General features: G+C 34.7%; 1 protein-coding gene across 2 annotated transcripts in view; it reads left to right on the top strand.

The window, feature by feature from the left end:
• The window catches only part of PRSS12 (serine protease 12), a 72,588-nt gene that overhangs the window by 35,591 nt on the left and 18,680 nt on the right, over positions 1–18,317 (top strand). For both annotated transcript variants that reach the window (XM_081226599.1, XM_081226598.1), the window contains exons 6-8: positions 378–519; positions 3,761–3,957; positions 8,399–8,540. In XM_081226599.1, the coding sequence (XP_081082725.1) occupies positions 378–519; positions 3,761–3,957; positions 8,399–8,540 (481 nt within the window). The remainder of the gene's footprint in view (positions 1–377; positions 520–3,760; positions 3,958–8,398; positions 8,541–18,317) is intronic.

Here is an 18,317-nt window from a genome sequence, read left to right as displayed (position 1 = left end):
TTTTTTAACTTTTAAATTTAAATGACTAATACTGCTCATACTTAAGGAAATTGAAGCCATAGGAAATTTCCCAAATATTATGTAATCTGGAAAAATCTAAATAACTACTTTGGAGTTCTATCAGAATATGTTTTTCTATTTAGAAATAGGAGTACAAATAAAAAGGAAAGACTATTTTGTTAGGACAGATATGTGTTATGACTTTTACTCCAGAAACAATCCAGTGACCTCAGGTCATTGAGCACAGTTCTAATGGAAGTTTAACGAAAGGCCTAGAGAGAGATCTGAGTAGGGTGATATTTCTCGTGCAATTAAAATGTTGTTCTACCATTTTTGATAATTATTTGATTAGTATCTATGTCTCCTTCTTGTCACAGATGGGGTCATCAGACTTGCAGGTGGTAAAGGCAACCATGAGGGTCGCCTGGAGGTGTATTACAGGGGACAGTGGGGCACTGTCTGTGATGACGGCTGGACTGAGCTGAATACATATGTGGTTTGCCGACAGCTGGGATTTAAGTAAGATCCATTGACAGGAGGCAGCTAAATGCCAAGTTATATTTTTAAGAGTCTCATTTTGTAATCCTTACTTGTAATTTCTATAATACTAAAAATATATGTTCACAATCATTATCTACCTATCTATTCTACCTACCTTCCTACCTTCCTTATCTACCTTCTCTATATGGAAATCCAACAACAAAAAAACCAATAACATTTTCTTTGATGATAAATAAACATATCTTGCTGTTTATCTCATTTGCCTTTCCTGCCACCACCCCTATTCTTTTTTTTTATAAATTTATTTATTTATTTGGCTGCATTGGGTCTTCCTTGCTGTACGTGGGCTTTTCTCTAGTTGCAGCGAGCAGGGGCTACTCTTTGTTGCGGGGCGCGGGCTTCTCACTGCTGTGGCTTCTCTTGTTGCAGAGCACAGGCTCTAGGCACACGAGCTTCAGTAGTTGTGGCACGTGGGCTTAGTTGCTCCGTGGCATGTGGGATCTTCCTGGACCAGGACTCAAACCCGTGTCCCCTGTACTGGCAGGTGGATTCTTAACCACTGCGCAACCAGGGAAGTCCCACCCCTCTTCTTGAATAATGGAGCCATGGATGACTTTTAGGTCTCATTGTGTCTGTTCAAGTAAGACTGTATGCTTTGAATGCTCAGTTTTATTCTGATGCTTCACTACTATTGGATGTTTTTAGTACTGACGTCACTGTATCTAAAATTGCAGAGAAGTCCAGTGTCAAATGCTTTGCTATTACATTATTTCCTTTCTCAGAATGTGATGATAATTATCACTTTTATTTGAGAAAAACAGCTTTCTTGTCATGAGATGACCTTTAGAACTCACCCTTGACCTCACTCTCTTAGAAACTGAGTATCACACTTTGGGCGATATGTTTCATGTCACACACATAATGCATTCCAGAGTAAAGACTTAAGTTGGTTGAAGTAGCTGCAAATGATGCCTTTGAGCTAATATCTGAATGAAACCCATGAATGCCCATTCTTTCTTGTTTTCCTTATTTCTGTGTCATGCTTGAAGTAATTGTCTCATGCTTGAAAAAATGAGTAAAATTATTTCATTTCAGCTTGAGATAGAGCTAACTGCAAATATTTGTTAAACCTTAAAAATATGCTGTCATTCAAGCTAGGTATGACCATGTTTAAACATATATTTTTAAGTTTGTAAAAGTAATATAAAATTTCAGAGAAAGTTTGGAAAATAAAGAAAATAAAAAACTACCCCTTAAAAAAAAAAAACTACCCCTAATTTTTCCATTCTTATACCATCATTATTATAACTTGTGTGTATAACTTTATAACAGCTCTAGTAGTAGATATGTAATTTTTCTATTCATTTTTTTACTTTTATATTATTACACAGTCATAATTTTTAATAACATAATAACTATTGAATGTTCATACTATAATTTACTTAATATTTAGATTAGTTGAATTTTTCCTGTTATAAATAATGACATCATGAAGATATAGATGCATGTTATTGACTAATATTTTGAATTTTCATGGGCAGTGCAGTTATTATTATATAATTGTCAGGTCAAGGGGTATGACATGCCAGCCAAATAAATATTGTTGTTTAATTAATAAGAATTACTTAAAAATATCATTTCATCTGAGTAAATCTCTGTTAGTTTGAGAACTGTATCCTGTTGTCACAGACTTAGAAAGATTCAAAAATACTATTATTTACTATTTTTATATTTTTCCTTATTAATTAAAACAATTGAGTGACTAATTTTTTTCCATATTTTATTTATTTTGTTTCACAAATACATTCAGTTTTTCTTGCATATACAGAGTATCAGAACTTAATGGTTTTAAAAATGTTCTCAATATTTGTTAAAAGTTCTAAATGACTGTTAGAAGGTAGAATAGGCATGTGCTACATTTACATTTTAGTTTATGAAGGAGTTTCTGAAAGAGAATACTCTTTTGGAATGAGAAAGAGGGTAAACTCTGGGTTTCTTCATACAAATGAAATCCTAAAGTAAAATGACCTCCTGCTGTCTGTTATATAGTTGATATGGACAGATGGTAATCACATTGATGCATTTTGTGGAAACATGGTATAAGTTGAAAGTGATAGCAATGTGGGATTTGGGATAATTACTTTGCTATCTAAGACTTGATTAGTCAGCACAATAGAAGTCTTAGAATGACTCATTCAAAGTTACATTGTTTTAATTTATTGAAATGTTTACCTTGTTAAATAAATTTAATAAATAAGTGCATGGTAAAACAATTAGGAAAATTCATGGGGAAACAATTAGGAAAATTCATCTTTCAAACAGAAAGATCTCTTCATATTCTTAGTACAGAAATAATAAAAACATTCAGTGGTGGAAGTGACTGACATAAAATTTATGAGTAAGAGTTTAATTATATAGACCGAGAACTGAAAGACACTTCAGATAACTTTTAGCCCAGGAATTTCTGGAGGTTTGTTTGTATTCTACAGAACAAAAGAAAACAAAATTGAGGGGAGGTTGAATGAAGGTAGAGACTGACTTAGTTACCAATTTTTAATTTTGCAGGTCTTTCCTATTTCTATTAATACATTTAGGATTTTTTGTAGTGCAGTGTTACAAATAAAGTCAATTGAAACACAAATATATTTATAAAAATCTTAAAAATCAGATTTATGTAACCTTATGAAAAGCTAAGAACATTGTCATTAATCTGATTTTGATGGGCTGAAATCCATGTTTCATCATGGTTTGGAAATGGTGCTTGAGAAATCACTGAACTAATACACACTTTTTATTTTGGAAGAGAGGATACCAAAGAGGCCTAGAGAAGCTAATGAAATCAAATGAGCTTTGATGGCTCTTCAGAGGCTGATTTAAGACACACGTTCTTACTTTCTGGTCCACTGTGTTATTTCCATGGTCAGGAATTTGAGGTTTATCTCTGTCTGCATTCTCTGTGGTTGGTGGGTTAAATTGTAGACAAAACACAAGAATGGTTGGGAAAAAAGGATTAATTATCCACTAGTTAACCAAACATTGTTGGTTAACTAGTGGATTAGTTAACCAACATTGTTAAGATGATCAAAATATGTGATGGAGCAGAACACTGCTCTGAGAACTGAGTTCTCAAGATAGGAGAAAGAACAAATACTTACCCTCTGAAGTCATGCTGCTTAATTAGGTTGTTTGTTTTATGTTTTATGGTTCCTTGAAACAAGAGACAAAAGTTCTATGCACAGTGTTTATTTTATTGCCACAGATATGGCAAACAAGCCTCTGCAAACCACTTTGAAGAAAGCACAGGGCCCATATGGTTGGATGATGTCAGCTGCTCAGGAAAGGAAACCAGTTTCCTTCAGTGTTCTCGGAGACCCTGGGGAAGGCATGACTGCAGCCATCGGGAAGATGTTGCTATCTCCTGCTACCCTGGCAGGGATGGACACAGACTGTCTCTGGGTGAGGTCCTGCCACAGCTCTTGAGTATCCGTATTTCAGTAGCCACTACACCTCTATCCACTGGTCTTGAATGTGAAGCATTTCTCATCTTTAGCTTTTTTTTTTTTTTTTTTTTGTCTGTTTCCCCAAATGCTCTAATTTTTACTAATTTGCATTCAGAGAAAAATAGTCTTTTGAGTCTTTCCGCCAATGTTATAAATTTCTACTCCTAATTTTTCTTTACCTGTAAGCCTACATTTCTCATGTATCTGAAAGATGGATTAAAGAAGCCACGATGTCCATTCCCCAAATGATTAGTCACCTATTCTGCTTCTCATTTACCTTGAATTCTAATGAACTATTTGAGAAAGGATTAAAAATAAATCAGAACAAAACAATAGCTCTCTTTCCCACCCTCCATGATTCATTTCTTCTTTAGTCCCGAGGCCTTGTCAATCATTGGTTACCAACCAGCCTTTGCTCTGTCCTAACCTAGATTTTTCAAGTTTCTCACTGGGCTCCTAGGTGGATTCATTGGAGTAAGTAGCCCACCTATCTTTCTAAGATACCCTGTTACTAAAAATCCATTAGTGTCCTTTATTACTCCCTAGTTCCAAATTTCTTCAGACTTATGGTCGGATAAAAGGTACCTAGCTCATCTAACAGTTTTAAATATTTGTAGATGAAGGTCCTTTTGTGAGCAGAGAGCAAATAACTATATATCCTTGACAGACTTAATATCCAACAAGGAGGGCAGAATAAATATGAATGAAAAATATAGAGGGACATATTCAAAAGACATGCCAGGACTCTACCATAGCTCTATTTGTATCTATACATGTTATTTTTTGGTGCATAGATGTTAAAATAACCACAGGTGGTTCTTAAGTTTCACCTCAGGCTTGAATCAGCCCTTTTTGTATCCTCCTGTTTTGAGACTGTGAAGCTGGAATCTTCACATTATAAAATAATGGAACGTGTTGAATCCCACAGTATTAACTGTTTTGTATACTTAAGTTTGTCAAAGTACGTGGTTGATTCCTCATTGTACTCTATCTTGTGAGATCATAGTGACTCACTGCACTAATCTAGCATTACACCAGGTAGAAATACAGCCTTTTACCCCATACCTTATGGGTCATATTTTCAATTTTGTTTCTTTTTTTTTTTTTTTTTTTTTCGGTACGCGGGCCTCTCACTGTTGTGGCCTCTCCCGTTGCGGAGCACAGTCTCCGGACGCGCAGGCTCAGCGGCCATGGCTCACGGGGCTCAGCCGCTCCGTGACATGTAAGATCCTCCCGGACCAGGGCACGAACCCACGTCCCCTGCATCGGCAGGCAGACTCTCAACCACTGCACCACCAGGGAAGCCCAATTTTGTTTCTTTTTGTTTGTTCTCTTCCCTTGCTCCTTTCTTCTTATAAAGGATTTATGATCCTCCCAGGATTATGTGATGATTCCATGTGGTTGGGGGAGTTAGAGCCTATTTGCTAGAACTGGATCCTCTTAGCCCCAGAGAGCGGGTATTTGGACCATGGAGTGATATGTTCAGGCACATTCCATCAGTGTTCCAGGTAATGAAATATTAGAAATACAAAATACTATAATCTGAGTTCTCTGAAGACCTGTGTGGTTAAATATACACATAGAGTTAGGACATCTAATCCTTTCAGTTCCCCTAAAAATCTTTAATCCGAGGGTGATAATTATTAATAAAATATGGGATCATTATTATGAATTCTTTGGTCCTAATTTTGGTAATATATCTACTAACCACTCATTTGTCCAAAGGATATTATATCTGAGCCAAATTATCCTTTTGGAATAGAATCAGATTACCATTCATTCATCCAAAGAGATCATTACTTTCCCAGTTATCAAAAAGGACTGCATAATGAAAAGAGAAGGAGATCATAGAATAGTGGTATAAACAACAGCATTTTAAAAACAATTGAGATTTTTTACTTCCTTGGCACTGTGATAAGAGCTGTTAGACTATTACAGTTTTCAACTATTTGAAGGGTAACTTGTGGATCTTAACTTTAAATGTGAATGAAAACTTTCCTCAAAATTAGTAGTAGTTCAATAGACACTTTCTAATTTTGGGTGTGTGGTAGATGGAATGCTCAAAAGCAATATTCTAGGTCGGTAAAAGTAATTTTAGTAAGAATGCAGTTAATGCCTATGTGAATTGGGAGAAATTTGTGGGATGGTCAATATGTAGATTTCTCATTTAATACTGCTTTAATTCTAAAGTTTAGAGTATTAAATCTTAGCAGAGATTTCTTTCACAGTGAGAGTGTCTCTTACTCAAAGTTTGACTTTTAATTTACATTTCTGCTAGATTTTATCTTTTTTCCTAGGAAAAATATTATTTTCTTAAGATAATGTATTAAATCAGTGTGACAGGAAAATTGAAATAAAGAAAACTCTACTGTAATCAGAGTTTGAGGTATATAATTAAAGATGCTGTATACCCACAGGACTGTTTAGTTTTCCCAAGCATTTTATATTTATTTAAGATTTTAGAAATAAAACATGTATATTATTATTGCCATAACAGATAGAACTTAAGCGGTAGGGTGGTATTGATAGAATGGCTTTGTCATTCAGTTTCCCTTCAGGCATTGAAAATCCAATAATTTTATAAAATGGATGGCTAAAATTAGGTTCATAATACTGTATTATTATTTTTACAAAGTACACAACTTAGGCTTTAAAAACACTTTATCATTTTTATTTTTATGGTATGTGAAAAGCTGCCCATAAAACAACTAGGGTGGAATGTGGAGTTCTAACTCCATGTACATATGATTTCTTAATTTTGCACCAAAGATCTAAAAAATGTAAAAATTGAAAAATTTAAGAATTTCATCTGTTTAAATTATTTTATTGAGGATCACATTTTTGCCTTGCTCCTCTTGCAGAGAATCCCCAAATTTCAGATACAATAATAAGAAATGTTAAGTTTCAAATACACTGTGTTTTGTGACACACCTAAAACACCAAGATTTTCAGCTAATGTAAGCAGTGCATAGAGTAGGCACTCCACAAACATTTGTTGATTTTGACTTTGCTATGTTGATTCTACTGTGATGCCTGTTCCACGAAGTATGATCACGGACGGAAATTAGAGAGCCAGCAACTCTGGGGGCAACAGAGAAGAATCAGAGGAATCAAAGTAGGATGTGTCCATCTTGCCAACAGTATTTTCCTTCAGTTAACAAATGTTGTCTAGTGATTCCATATGTTGGTTTAAACACATATAGAATGATACTCTGTTCATTAGCTGCTTACTTCACCTCCTTGGTTCTGCTAATTTCACTGTGTTTGATGGTATTCCCTAACTCCTTATCAGTCAATCTTAAGGGCTCCGAAGCTGGAGACACTTCTAGTAACTAGGTAATCTAAAGTATATATATTACTGTAATCAAGTATCACATACTGGGTGGCTTAAACAACAGATATTTATTGTCTCACACTTCTGGAATCTAGAAGTCCAAAACTGAGGTTGTCCACAGAGGTTGGTTCCTTCTGAGGGCCGGGAGGGAAAGATCTGTTCGAGACCTCTCTCCTTGGCTTACAGGTGGCCATTTTCTCCTATGTCTCTTCACTCTGTCTTCCTTCTGTATATTTCTGTGCACAAATTGGATTAGAGCCCCCTCTAATGACTTCACAATTCAACCCCTGGCAGTATGCAAGCCATAGTGAGGGCTTTTGATAAAACAAAACCGTATTTATTGGTGTTGATAGAGATGTGGGAAAGACTCTATAAACCACTTTATTTGCATAATTTAGATAAATCCCAATTTGCTAGAGGTCAGTTTCTCAACTTTTACATCTTAATAATTTTTATGATTTTAGCCCTTCCTTTGGAATCCATAGTAAATAGGAGGGCTGAGATAGAAATTGTCCTTGTGCTTGCCTTTTTATTTTTCTTCCATCATTCAAGTTACTCATGCATTTAAGGGTATATCTAAAAATCCTTCCTAAAAATCCTAGCTTTGGAGTATAAATTTCTAGGTTCATGGATAGGTGAGTAGATGTAGAACAAAAACAACTCCAAGTTAATGTCTTTTACTAACTAGAAGTTAGTGGTAATAAAACAATCCACGATTTTACGGTGATATATATTCATTTATTCAAGAAACAGCTATTACGTGTACTCTATACACTATAATGCCAGGCACCGCTCCAAGTGCTGGGAATACAAAGTTAGACAGGATCAGCACTCTGACTTCAAGGCTACAGAAGATATTGCAAAAGTAGATACAGTTTTTTTTTTTTAATTGGTATCTCTCCTCTCTCTCTCTCTCTCTCTCTCTCTCTCTCTCTCTCTCTCTCTCATTGCTCAGCTGATTTTTAGCTCCTTTTACAAACAAATAGTACTTTATAAAGTCTCTCATGCTTTAGTATCAGTTTGCTTGTTTTGGCTTTTCTAATACTTTTGAATCATGACTTAGGTTTTCCAATCAGACTGATGGATGGAGAAAATAAGAAAGAAGGACGAGTGGAGGTTTTTATCAATGGCCAGTGGGGAACAATTTGTGATGATGGGTGGACTGATAAGGATGCAACTGTGATCTGTCGACAGCTTGGCTACAAGTAAGGAAAACCTAACTCTATTTGGGATGTTCATCTGATGAAAATTTCTGATTTTTTATCCTTGTTCTTGCCTAAAATTAACTTCTGTGATTCAATTGAAAATACTGGCAGCATGCTTATTTGATTCAGAATTATAAAGAAATACGAAGTAGAGTCTCTTTAAATTTTTCTATTTTCTCACAAGAAATATACATTATGTTACTTAAGAAATGTAGCTTTTATCTAGTAACAAATAGTCTAATAACTCTTGGCTATTCATTCTACTGCTTTTGTCAGCCAAAGGTGTTAACCTTTTCTCTGTGATTTATGTCGTAACACAGTAGCCTTATAAGGGATTCTACTGTTACTGAAATTACAGTTGGTTCTTGTTGTTTGAAGTAGTTACATTCTGTAAAGTCACTGTGAACATCGAGTTAGAAAATACTGAGCCATTGCTTCTAGACCTGAGGTTGAACCAAGCCATGTTCTGCCTTGTTTTAGCTCTCGTGCTTGCAAACAATTGCCCTTTTTGCAGTCTCCTAGTGCTTTTTTTTTTTTTTTCCATTTCTGTACCTTTTTGTTGATGATTTCCCTGTTTAAAATGTTCCCCAAGAATTTTGCTGAAGTGCTGTCTAACATTCTTAAATGAAGGAATGCTGTGATATGCCTTACAGAGAAAGTAAGTGTGTTAAATGGGCTTCATTCAGGCATGAGTTATAGCATGAAAAATGTGGCACTAAATGAGGTGAGAAAAGACACTTATTTCCAGTTTGAGAGCTGAACTAGAAAGGCAGTTTATCTCCTTGTGAGACCTCAGCTGGGCAACTCAAATTTTTTGAGACTTTACGCATGTCTGCAAATGACTGTGAAAGGGCTGATTGATTTTGGAGTTGCAAATATATGGAACATGTTACAGTTTAGAGGGTCATGAAATTTAAGCTAATATACATAATTTGCCTCATTTATATTGGATTACTAACAGTGGTTTGGATTTTAAAATATATCCTTAATTACATATCTATGTGTATCTTAAATATTGATCAATTTAACTGGTTATTCCTGTGCAGAATACATTTTTCTTTTTAAAATTATTTCTATTTTGATAAAAGTTCAAATGCATTTTTTTCCCCTAAAGTTTTAAGTCAGAATTTGTTTTTGGTTACTCAGATACTACTTCAATTTACGGTTCAGTTTTGGACCTAGTTGCAATTCCAGTTGTCCTATGATCAGTGGGTCCATTATTTGTAATATAGATTTTCAGTATTCAAAATTGGTGGTATGTGACATATTTTCAGCTTTCAAAATATGGAGTAGTAGAGGAAGGGAGGAAGCATCTACATTAGATGCCTAGATGAATTCAGTCAACAATTTAAGTTTCCTTTGCTCACTACACTTCTAACATTTCGTTCTCCATTTGAAAAAAAAATGTATATATATACACACATATATACATTATTGTTCTTACATTACATGCCCAGTGAGTTTCCTTACCTAAAGTCAGCCATTAATGTATATACTGCTTGAGACTGGTATTTTGGCTTACTTTTATTTTTTTGGTAGAGGTGATCCAAGAACCTAGTGTTACCTTTGGAAATATGAAGCAAAATATGAAAGAAAAGGTCAAATTTGATCCTTGAATTGTGTGTCTAAGTCATGTTTAAGGAGAAAAAAATTTGTAAGAATATTCATCAATGCATTTTCACTTTGATTTCTTTCTAAATTTTTCATTGCTTTTTATTTATCATTAAGTCCATTTTACGTTCAATTCAAATGGTGAATTTAGGTAAGAACAATCTAGATTAAGTGAACAAAGTTTGTAGCAATTTTCAATACTATTTCTGTAACAATTATCAAGAAAAGCATTAAAGGAAGATCATACTTCATAATTGTTTTTAAAATAAAGCCTCTTAACACATAATTCAGTAATTTAATGTAACTATGACAAATTGGATAGACATCTTCTAGTGCACAAGCTACAATTTGCCATCAAATAGTATATAAAAGAAAATCATTTCGATATTTGATCAATCTAAATATACTTGAACGATTTATAATTTTCCACCAAGGGGAGATGGAATTTTATATAAGAACATATATATAATTGTAAATAGGTATGTGATTAGAACAGGGTTTTTTTCCCCATGTTACTTCGAATTAATAAAAGTCTTTAATAAAGCAATTTATTTGTAGAAATCAATCCAGAAAACTTTGAAATTGTCAAAAGGCTTGAGTTTTATTAATAAGAATTCCAGAGAACTGTCCCCCAGCCAGCTATATCACACTTGAGGATTAGTCCTTGGAAACACTGAGAATCAAAATAGCATTAGAAAGCTTCTTCATAATGGGAGAAACAGAAATGAAGTAATAAAAACCAGGAACATGAATGGTAACTAACATAGATATGCTTAGAGTGAACAGAAAGTAAAAGGCACTCTTTAATGATGTATTACCTAATGTCTGACAAAGTCTAGCATATGAGCACGTTGTTTTTAGAGGGTTGAGAGAGAATGTATTGCTATCAGTTAGCCTCGTTAAGAAAGACTAAATAGCCATGATGGAAATTCCATTCTATCTGAACTTTGTGTGAATCCATTAGCATATATTTCAATATGACATTGTTTTTTTTGTTTGTTTGTTTGTTTTTTTGCGGTACGCGGGCCTCTCACTGTTGTGGCCTCTCCTGTTGCGGAGCACAGGCTCCAGACGCGCAGGCTCAGCAGCCATGGCTCACGGCCCCAGCCGCTCTGTGGCATGTGGGATCTTCCCGGACCGGGGCACGAACCCGTGTCCTCTGCATCGGCAGGCGGACTCTCAACCACTGCGCCACCAGGGAAGCCCCTGACATTGTTTTTGAACTGTGTATTTATTAGAGTAGTATCCCTTAAAAGAATTTAAAAAATGATGTACCCCTATTGTCTTAGTAGAGACCTAAAGTTAAGTATATCTAATTTTTATCTTACATTTAAATAGCTGCAAAGGATTTAATTTCTGGCATATTTGTATATGACATTTAAAAATAGAACAGTTACTTCACTCTTAATTATATCCAATAAAATATAAATATAGTGCTTTGATACTCTGTCATTCATTTAAAAAATACATGAGCAAGCTCTTTTTTGACCTTCACAAATTTTACATAGTTCCTTTTTCTCCTGAAATTGTGGTTTAAATTTTCTTTCCCCACAGAATCCTAATGTCCTATGTCTTTAAAAATGTGTGTGTGTGTGTGTACACACACATGGAGAGAGCGAGAAAGAGAGAAATTAAATTCTTCTAACAAGTTCCTCTCAGGATTTTATGATTTCTAGTATACAACTAATTAAAAACAACAACAACAAAAAGTAAAATTTGATAAATAAGTATTAAACATAGGAAAGAAAAGTTGACCAAAGCTTCCATTTCCTAGACTGATGGGCTGGGTTTTTGGTCCTTGGATAAAATTTATTTTGAATTGTTCTTTTGGCCACTTTAGAGTCTTTTAAATCTTGGAGCAATGCACTGTGATTGGATTTGGGATGAGTGAAAGATATGCCTTTGTTTTGTGCAGTGGGAAAAGGGAAATTTTAAAAGAGAAGTTGACCTTGACTTTAGTAAGACCAGTTTTAGGAGAGAATACACGTGGGTTTTGATGATCTGCATATCAGTTCCCATAAAGTCCTTATGTCCCTTGGAAAGTCATCACCTACTCCCAGGAGCACTTGATACTCAGTTTAAAGACTAATGTATTAGAGCCTATCGTCTCATTGGAATTCTTAGCTATGAATTACTGCATGCTTATAGTCCAGTGAGAAGTCTCTATAGGTAACACAGTCCTTAATTATTTTTTTAAAAGTCAAAAAAAATTTCTTAGATTTCACTATATCATTGAAAATGTCTTTAATTATGTACTTTCATTAGTTAAAATGTTCTCTAATTCTACTTGTTGATATATCTAAAATGGTGCATTCTCTTTAGTTTGTGCATCGATTGGTAAATTGCTAAGGAATCATCCTTTTGTTTTATTTAATGAGTCTAATTTTATTTTCTACATGTTTACTTCCACCTGTCATCTACTTTTTTTTTTTTTTTTTTTTTTTTTTGCGTTACGCGGGCCTCTCACTGTTGTGGCCTCTCCCGTTGTAGAGCTCAGGCTCCAGATGCGCAGGCTCAGCGGCCATGGCTCATGGGCCCAACCACTCCGCAGCATGTGGGATCCTCCCAGACCGGGGCACGAACCCGCGTCCCCTGCATCGGCAGGCGGACTCTCAACCACTGCGCCACCAGGGAGGCCCTGTCATCTACTTTTATGCTATTTATCATGCTTACTGTCTGTTCTTTGTGTAATCTTCGGTTTTTTTATTTGCAAGCAATCCAATTTTCTTTCTCTCCTTTCTCTAGTTGTCTGGAATTTCAGCATTCTTGTTGTTTTACTAGAAATTTGAAAAAATTTTTAGCAAACATACTGGCATATTTTCTTACCAATTTCAAAAATTATTTGTAACTTCCCCTTCCTGAAAAACATCAAGAGATTTAGCATACTGTTATTTACCTTCTACCTCTACTCATCTTCACACCCAAAACTGATGGGAATCATCTGGGATATTAGTTTCAGGATGCTATTAGTTTTTAATTTTCTTCAAAGTATACCTATTTGAATTTTAAGTTGCTCTACATTACGCATGCACTTATTAGCAATTATTTCCATTTTTTAAAAAGATTAATAAAATAATTCCTGACAATTCTGATTAAGAAGAAGGAGAGAATACAAGTAAACATCAGAGAAAAGAAAAGGAATATAAGCACAGATACACAGAGGGTTAAAAATTGTAGAATACTATGAACTACTTTTAGCTAATGAATTTGCAAATCTAGATGAAATGAACCATTATCTAGGAAACTGTACATTTTCAACAAAAATATAATTATCAAAATTGATACAAAAGATAGAAAGCCCAATTTTTTTTTAAATTGAAGTGTAGTTGATTTACAATGTTGTGTAAATCTCTGCTGTGCAGTGACTCAGTGATACACAGAGACATTCTTTTCTTTTACATTCTTTTCCATTATGGTTTTTCCCAGGAGATTGTATATAGTTCCCTGTGCTATACAGTAGGACCTTGTTGTTTATCCATCATATGTATAATAGCTTACATATGCTAAGCATAAACTCCCAGTCCCTTCCTCCCTCCCCCCCACCTTGAGAAACACAAGTCTGTTCCCTTTGCCTGTGACTCTGTTTCTGTTTTGTAGATAGGTTCATTTGTGCCATATTTTAGATTCCACATAGAACTGATATCATATGATATTTGTCTTTCTCTTTCTGACATACTTCACTTAGTATGATAACCTCTAGTTGCATCCATGTTGCTGCAAATGGCATTATTTCATTCTTTTTATGGCTGAGTAGTATTCCACTGTATATATGTACCAATCTTCTTTATCCATTCATATGTTGATGGACATTTAGGTTGTTTCCATGTTTTGGCTATTGTGAACAGTGCTGCTATGAATATAGGGGTGCATGTATCTCTCTGAATTATCATTTTGTCTGGGTATATGCCCAGGAGGGGGATTGCTGGATCATGTGGTAATTCTATTTTTAGTTTTCTGAGGAACCTCCATACTGTTTTCCACAGCGGCTGTACCAACTTACATTCCCACCAACAGTGTAGGAGGGTTCCCTTTTCTCCACACCCTCTCCAGCATTTGTTATTTGTAGACTTTTTAATGATGGTCATTCTGACCAGTGTGAGGTGGTACCTCATTGTAGTTTTGATTTGCATTTCTCTAATAATTAGTGATGTTGAGCATCTAGAAAACCCAAATAAATTAATGATGACAGAAGAAGTGACTCTGACTTTTTGACCAAGAGTTTTAACCAATCTTTAAGACACAGATGACTCCTGAGTTATATGTTATTGTAGAGCAAAAAAAAAAAAAAAAGATGAAAATCTTTCCACTCATTTTATGAGGCTAATATAACTTGATTTCAAGACTAAACAAGATAAATACACATACACAAAAGAAAACTCATGAATCTACATTAAATATTCTAAACAAAACATTAGCAAATTTAATTCGGTAGTGTATTAAAAGAACAATATCCCACAAAGAGAGTCTATTGTAAGAATATGAGAGTGGTTCAACTGAGGCATTCAATCAGTGTATTTTAGTTTGTTGTCTATAAGTGAAAACAACTATGATCATCTTAATAATGTTGAGAAGTTACATGATAAAAATCAACACTCCTTCCTCATGTATCTTAGGAAGCTGAGGATGAAATAAAACTACCTTAACTTTATATCACAAACAAGCATGAAATAGGAACAAATAAGGGTGCCTGCTATTTCTGCAATGACTAAATATTGTCTGGAGTTTCCACTCATCATTAAGAATTGTATTGGTATTGAAAAAAAAGTCAGAATTGTTATATGAATAATATGATGTCCACCTGTGAAATCCAAGAGAATCAACTGGAAAGACACTAGAACTAGTGTTTATTAATGTAACAGTATGAAGTATAAATATTTTTTAGAAAGCAATAGTGTTCCTATATGCTAGATGGAAAATTTTTAAAAATCTCATTTATAGAAAGTACAAAACTGAAAAAAAAATCAAGGAATAAACTTCATAAGAATTGAGGTCTGTGTGAAAAAAAATAAACCTCTACAAAAGCTAGAAGACTTCATAAATGATACTCTACAACCCTGAATGGGAAGACAAAATAGAAATTAATCTATACATTAAATCCTCATAAAAATCTTTTGTTTTCCTTGGTGTGTGTGTTGGTTGAGGAGGGGGACTTCCAAATTTATCTGAAATAAAATCCATGGGATATTGGCACAGGAATAGGCAAAGAGGTCAGTGATACCAACTACGGCAGTGGTTAACAGCCTTGGTTGTGCATTGAAATCACTTTGGGACTTAAAAAATATTACCCCTGCCTCACCCCACTCCCATTTTACTTGATGTCTTAATTCTACTTTAATTGACATCAGGTGGGGTTCAGGTGGTGCTATATTTTAAAAGCACCCAAAGGTAATTCTAATGTGTAGCCAATTATTGAACTATAAAGACCAAGAAATGGCTTGTGTACTTATAAGCATGATAAATAAGTAAATAAAAAAGCCCTTTAAATCAGCAGGAAGAGTTGTTGGGACAGTTACTTTAGCGACAGAACTAAAACTAGATCCCTTACTAATACTAAACAGAAATAAATTCCAGACACATCAGAACTGTGATATACAAAGTAAAACAGAAAAATACCTTTTCTTTAAATGGTTATATACATATTTTAAATGCATAACTTGCTTCCCAAAGATTTGTTCTGTATTCAGCAACATATATCCAGAATCTTAAAAAAAGTTTATACCTGTTGAATAAAAATTTCACTTCTGGGAAGAAATCTAAGCTGCCCACAAAGATTTATGTATAAGGATGTATATAATTATAAAAAAGTCTAAAATTCTTAAAATAAATGTGCAACAATAGGGAAATGAATTCTGTTTTTTTCTACACTAAAGTCTGATGCAGAACCACCTGTATAAGACTCACCCACTTAGTTTGAGATTCACTAATCTGTACAATGAATTTTTTTTAACCATTAAAAATTGTAGTTAGGGGCTTCCCTGGTGGCGCAGTGGTTGAGAATCTTCCTGCCAATGCAGGGGACATGGGTTCGAGCCCTGGTCTGGGAAGATCCCACATGCTGCGGAGCAACTAGGCCCGTGAGCCACAACTACTGAGCCTGCGCGTTTGGAGCCTGTGCTCCGCAACAAGAGAGGCTGCAATAGTGAGAGCCCTGCGCACCGCGATGAAGAGTGGCCCCCGCTTGCCACAACTGGAGGAAGCCCTCGCACAGAAACGAAGACCCAACACAGCCAAAATAAATAAATATTAAAAAAAAAATTGTAGTTAGTATGCAATATTTTCCCCATAAATGTGTACCAAATGCTAGCAGAGTGTTGTTGGGATTTTTTATACTTTTATTTTGCAAACTTGATACAATGAGCATTTATTACTTATACAACTATTAAAAGTTTTGTATGTTAAAAAAGAGTAACTTTTTTTCACCAACACTCTTTATTGTCCATCTCTTTGACAATGGCCATCCTAGTAGGTGTGAGTTGTGTCTCACTGTGGTTTTGATTTGCATTTCCCTGATAATCAGTAACACTGAGCATCTTTTCATGTGCTTGTTGGACATGAGCATATCTTCTTTGAAGAAATGTCGATTCAGATTCAAAAAAGAGTAACTTTAGAGTTACCTGTTTGATCTTCCATGACTGTAAGCATTTCTAATGGGTTAAATCTTATTTTTATTTGCAATTTATGTCAGAGTAGCAGTTACCAATACAGAAGAAATGACGGGGTATATTTTTGAAATGAGTGTACTGCCAACTACAAGCATGTGAGGCCAGGTCTCATTGCTGAAAGAGGATTATTCAAGCAAATTCCTCAGATAATTCATATCAGTAAACTACTTTGCCTGAGTTCCTTGCATAACTATAAGGAAAGTATAATAACCTTATCTTAACTAAGTAGAATATTTTAGTGTTAGAAATCTGGTCCAAATTGTCATTTTTAATAAGACAGTTTCTTTTGATTTAAAACCTGTCTTTTGCCTGTTTTTCTATTAGGTTGTTGGTTTTTTATTCTGTAAATGAAATTTGAGAGTTATTTGTATATTGTATGCTACGTCCCTCTATCAGAGAATGCATCCACCAACATATATATATATATATATATATATATATATGTATTGCAAATATATTTGTCAACTTTAAAACTTATCTTTTCACTTTCCTGTGGGTGGTTTTTAGTAAAGTGGCATTCTTAATTTAATTTTTGTTGAATTTATCAATCTTTTAATTTAAGGTATACATCTGTGTCTTGTTTAATAAGTCTTTCCCTAACTTGAGGTTATAAGGATAATTTTCCTATAATTCAAACTTTAAAACTTTTCCGTTCTTATGTCACTAATTTAGCAGGAACTGAGTTTTGAATATGGTGTTAGTTTGAAATATTTCACCAAAAATATTTTGTATTTGGATATTTAAAAAGAAGTAATATATTATTAAAAAAAACAGAAACCAAAGAAAAGTGATATACCAAAATAAGTCTGCCTTCTATTCATGATTCCTGGTGTTCTCTTTCTCAGTTAAAAATTGTGCTTTTGTACTTCTAAAGTAGGCTTTAAAAATTCTTAGCTCCCTAGGTAATTATTTAATTCTCGTAATTTTCTTGGAAATACTGTACCAATTTCTTTTTTATTAATTTTTATTTAGTTTTGGCTGCGTGCAGGCTTTCTCTAGTTGTGGTGAGCGAGAGCTACTCTTTGTTGCGGTGCGCAGGCTTCTCATTGCGGTGGCTTCTCTTGTGGAGCATAGGCTGTAGGTGCGCAGGCTTCAGTAGCTGTGGCGCAGGCTTCAGTAGTTGTGGCACGCAGGCTCAGGAGTTGTGGCTTGCAGGCTCTAGAGCACAGGCTCAGTAACTGTGGCACACAGGCTTAGTTGCTCCGCGGCATGTGGGATCTTCCCAGACCAGGGCTCAAACCCATGTCGCCTGCATTGGCAGGCAGATTCTTAAGCACTGCACCACCAGGGAAGTCTTACTATACCAATTTTAAGAGAGTATTATGCTCTGGAAGGGAGTAGAAAATTTTGAGGTGATTTTTTTTCCTGATTAAGCTAGAGTTTAAGACTACCATAAATTTTTGACATGCCATTAAATGTGACTTTCTTAGTAGGAGCTAAGATGTAATCAAGAAGTTCGGAGATATGAAAATAAAGAATGTATAGTTATTACCTCTCAAGCTTT

Source organism: Mesoplodon bidens (assembly GCF_964165515.1).
Source record: "Mesoplodon bidens genome assembly, chromosome: 1".
Lineage (NCBI taxonomy): Eukaryota > Metazoa > Chordata > Mammalia > Artiodactyla > Ziphiidae > Mesoplodon > Mesoplodon bidens.
Note: the sequence above shows the minus strand (reverse complement) of the source record. Positions and strands in the feature narration are given on the sequence as shown.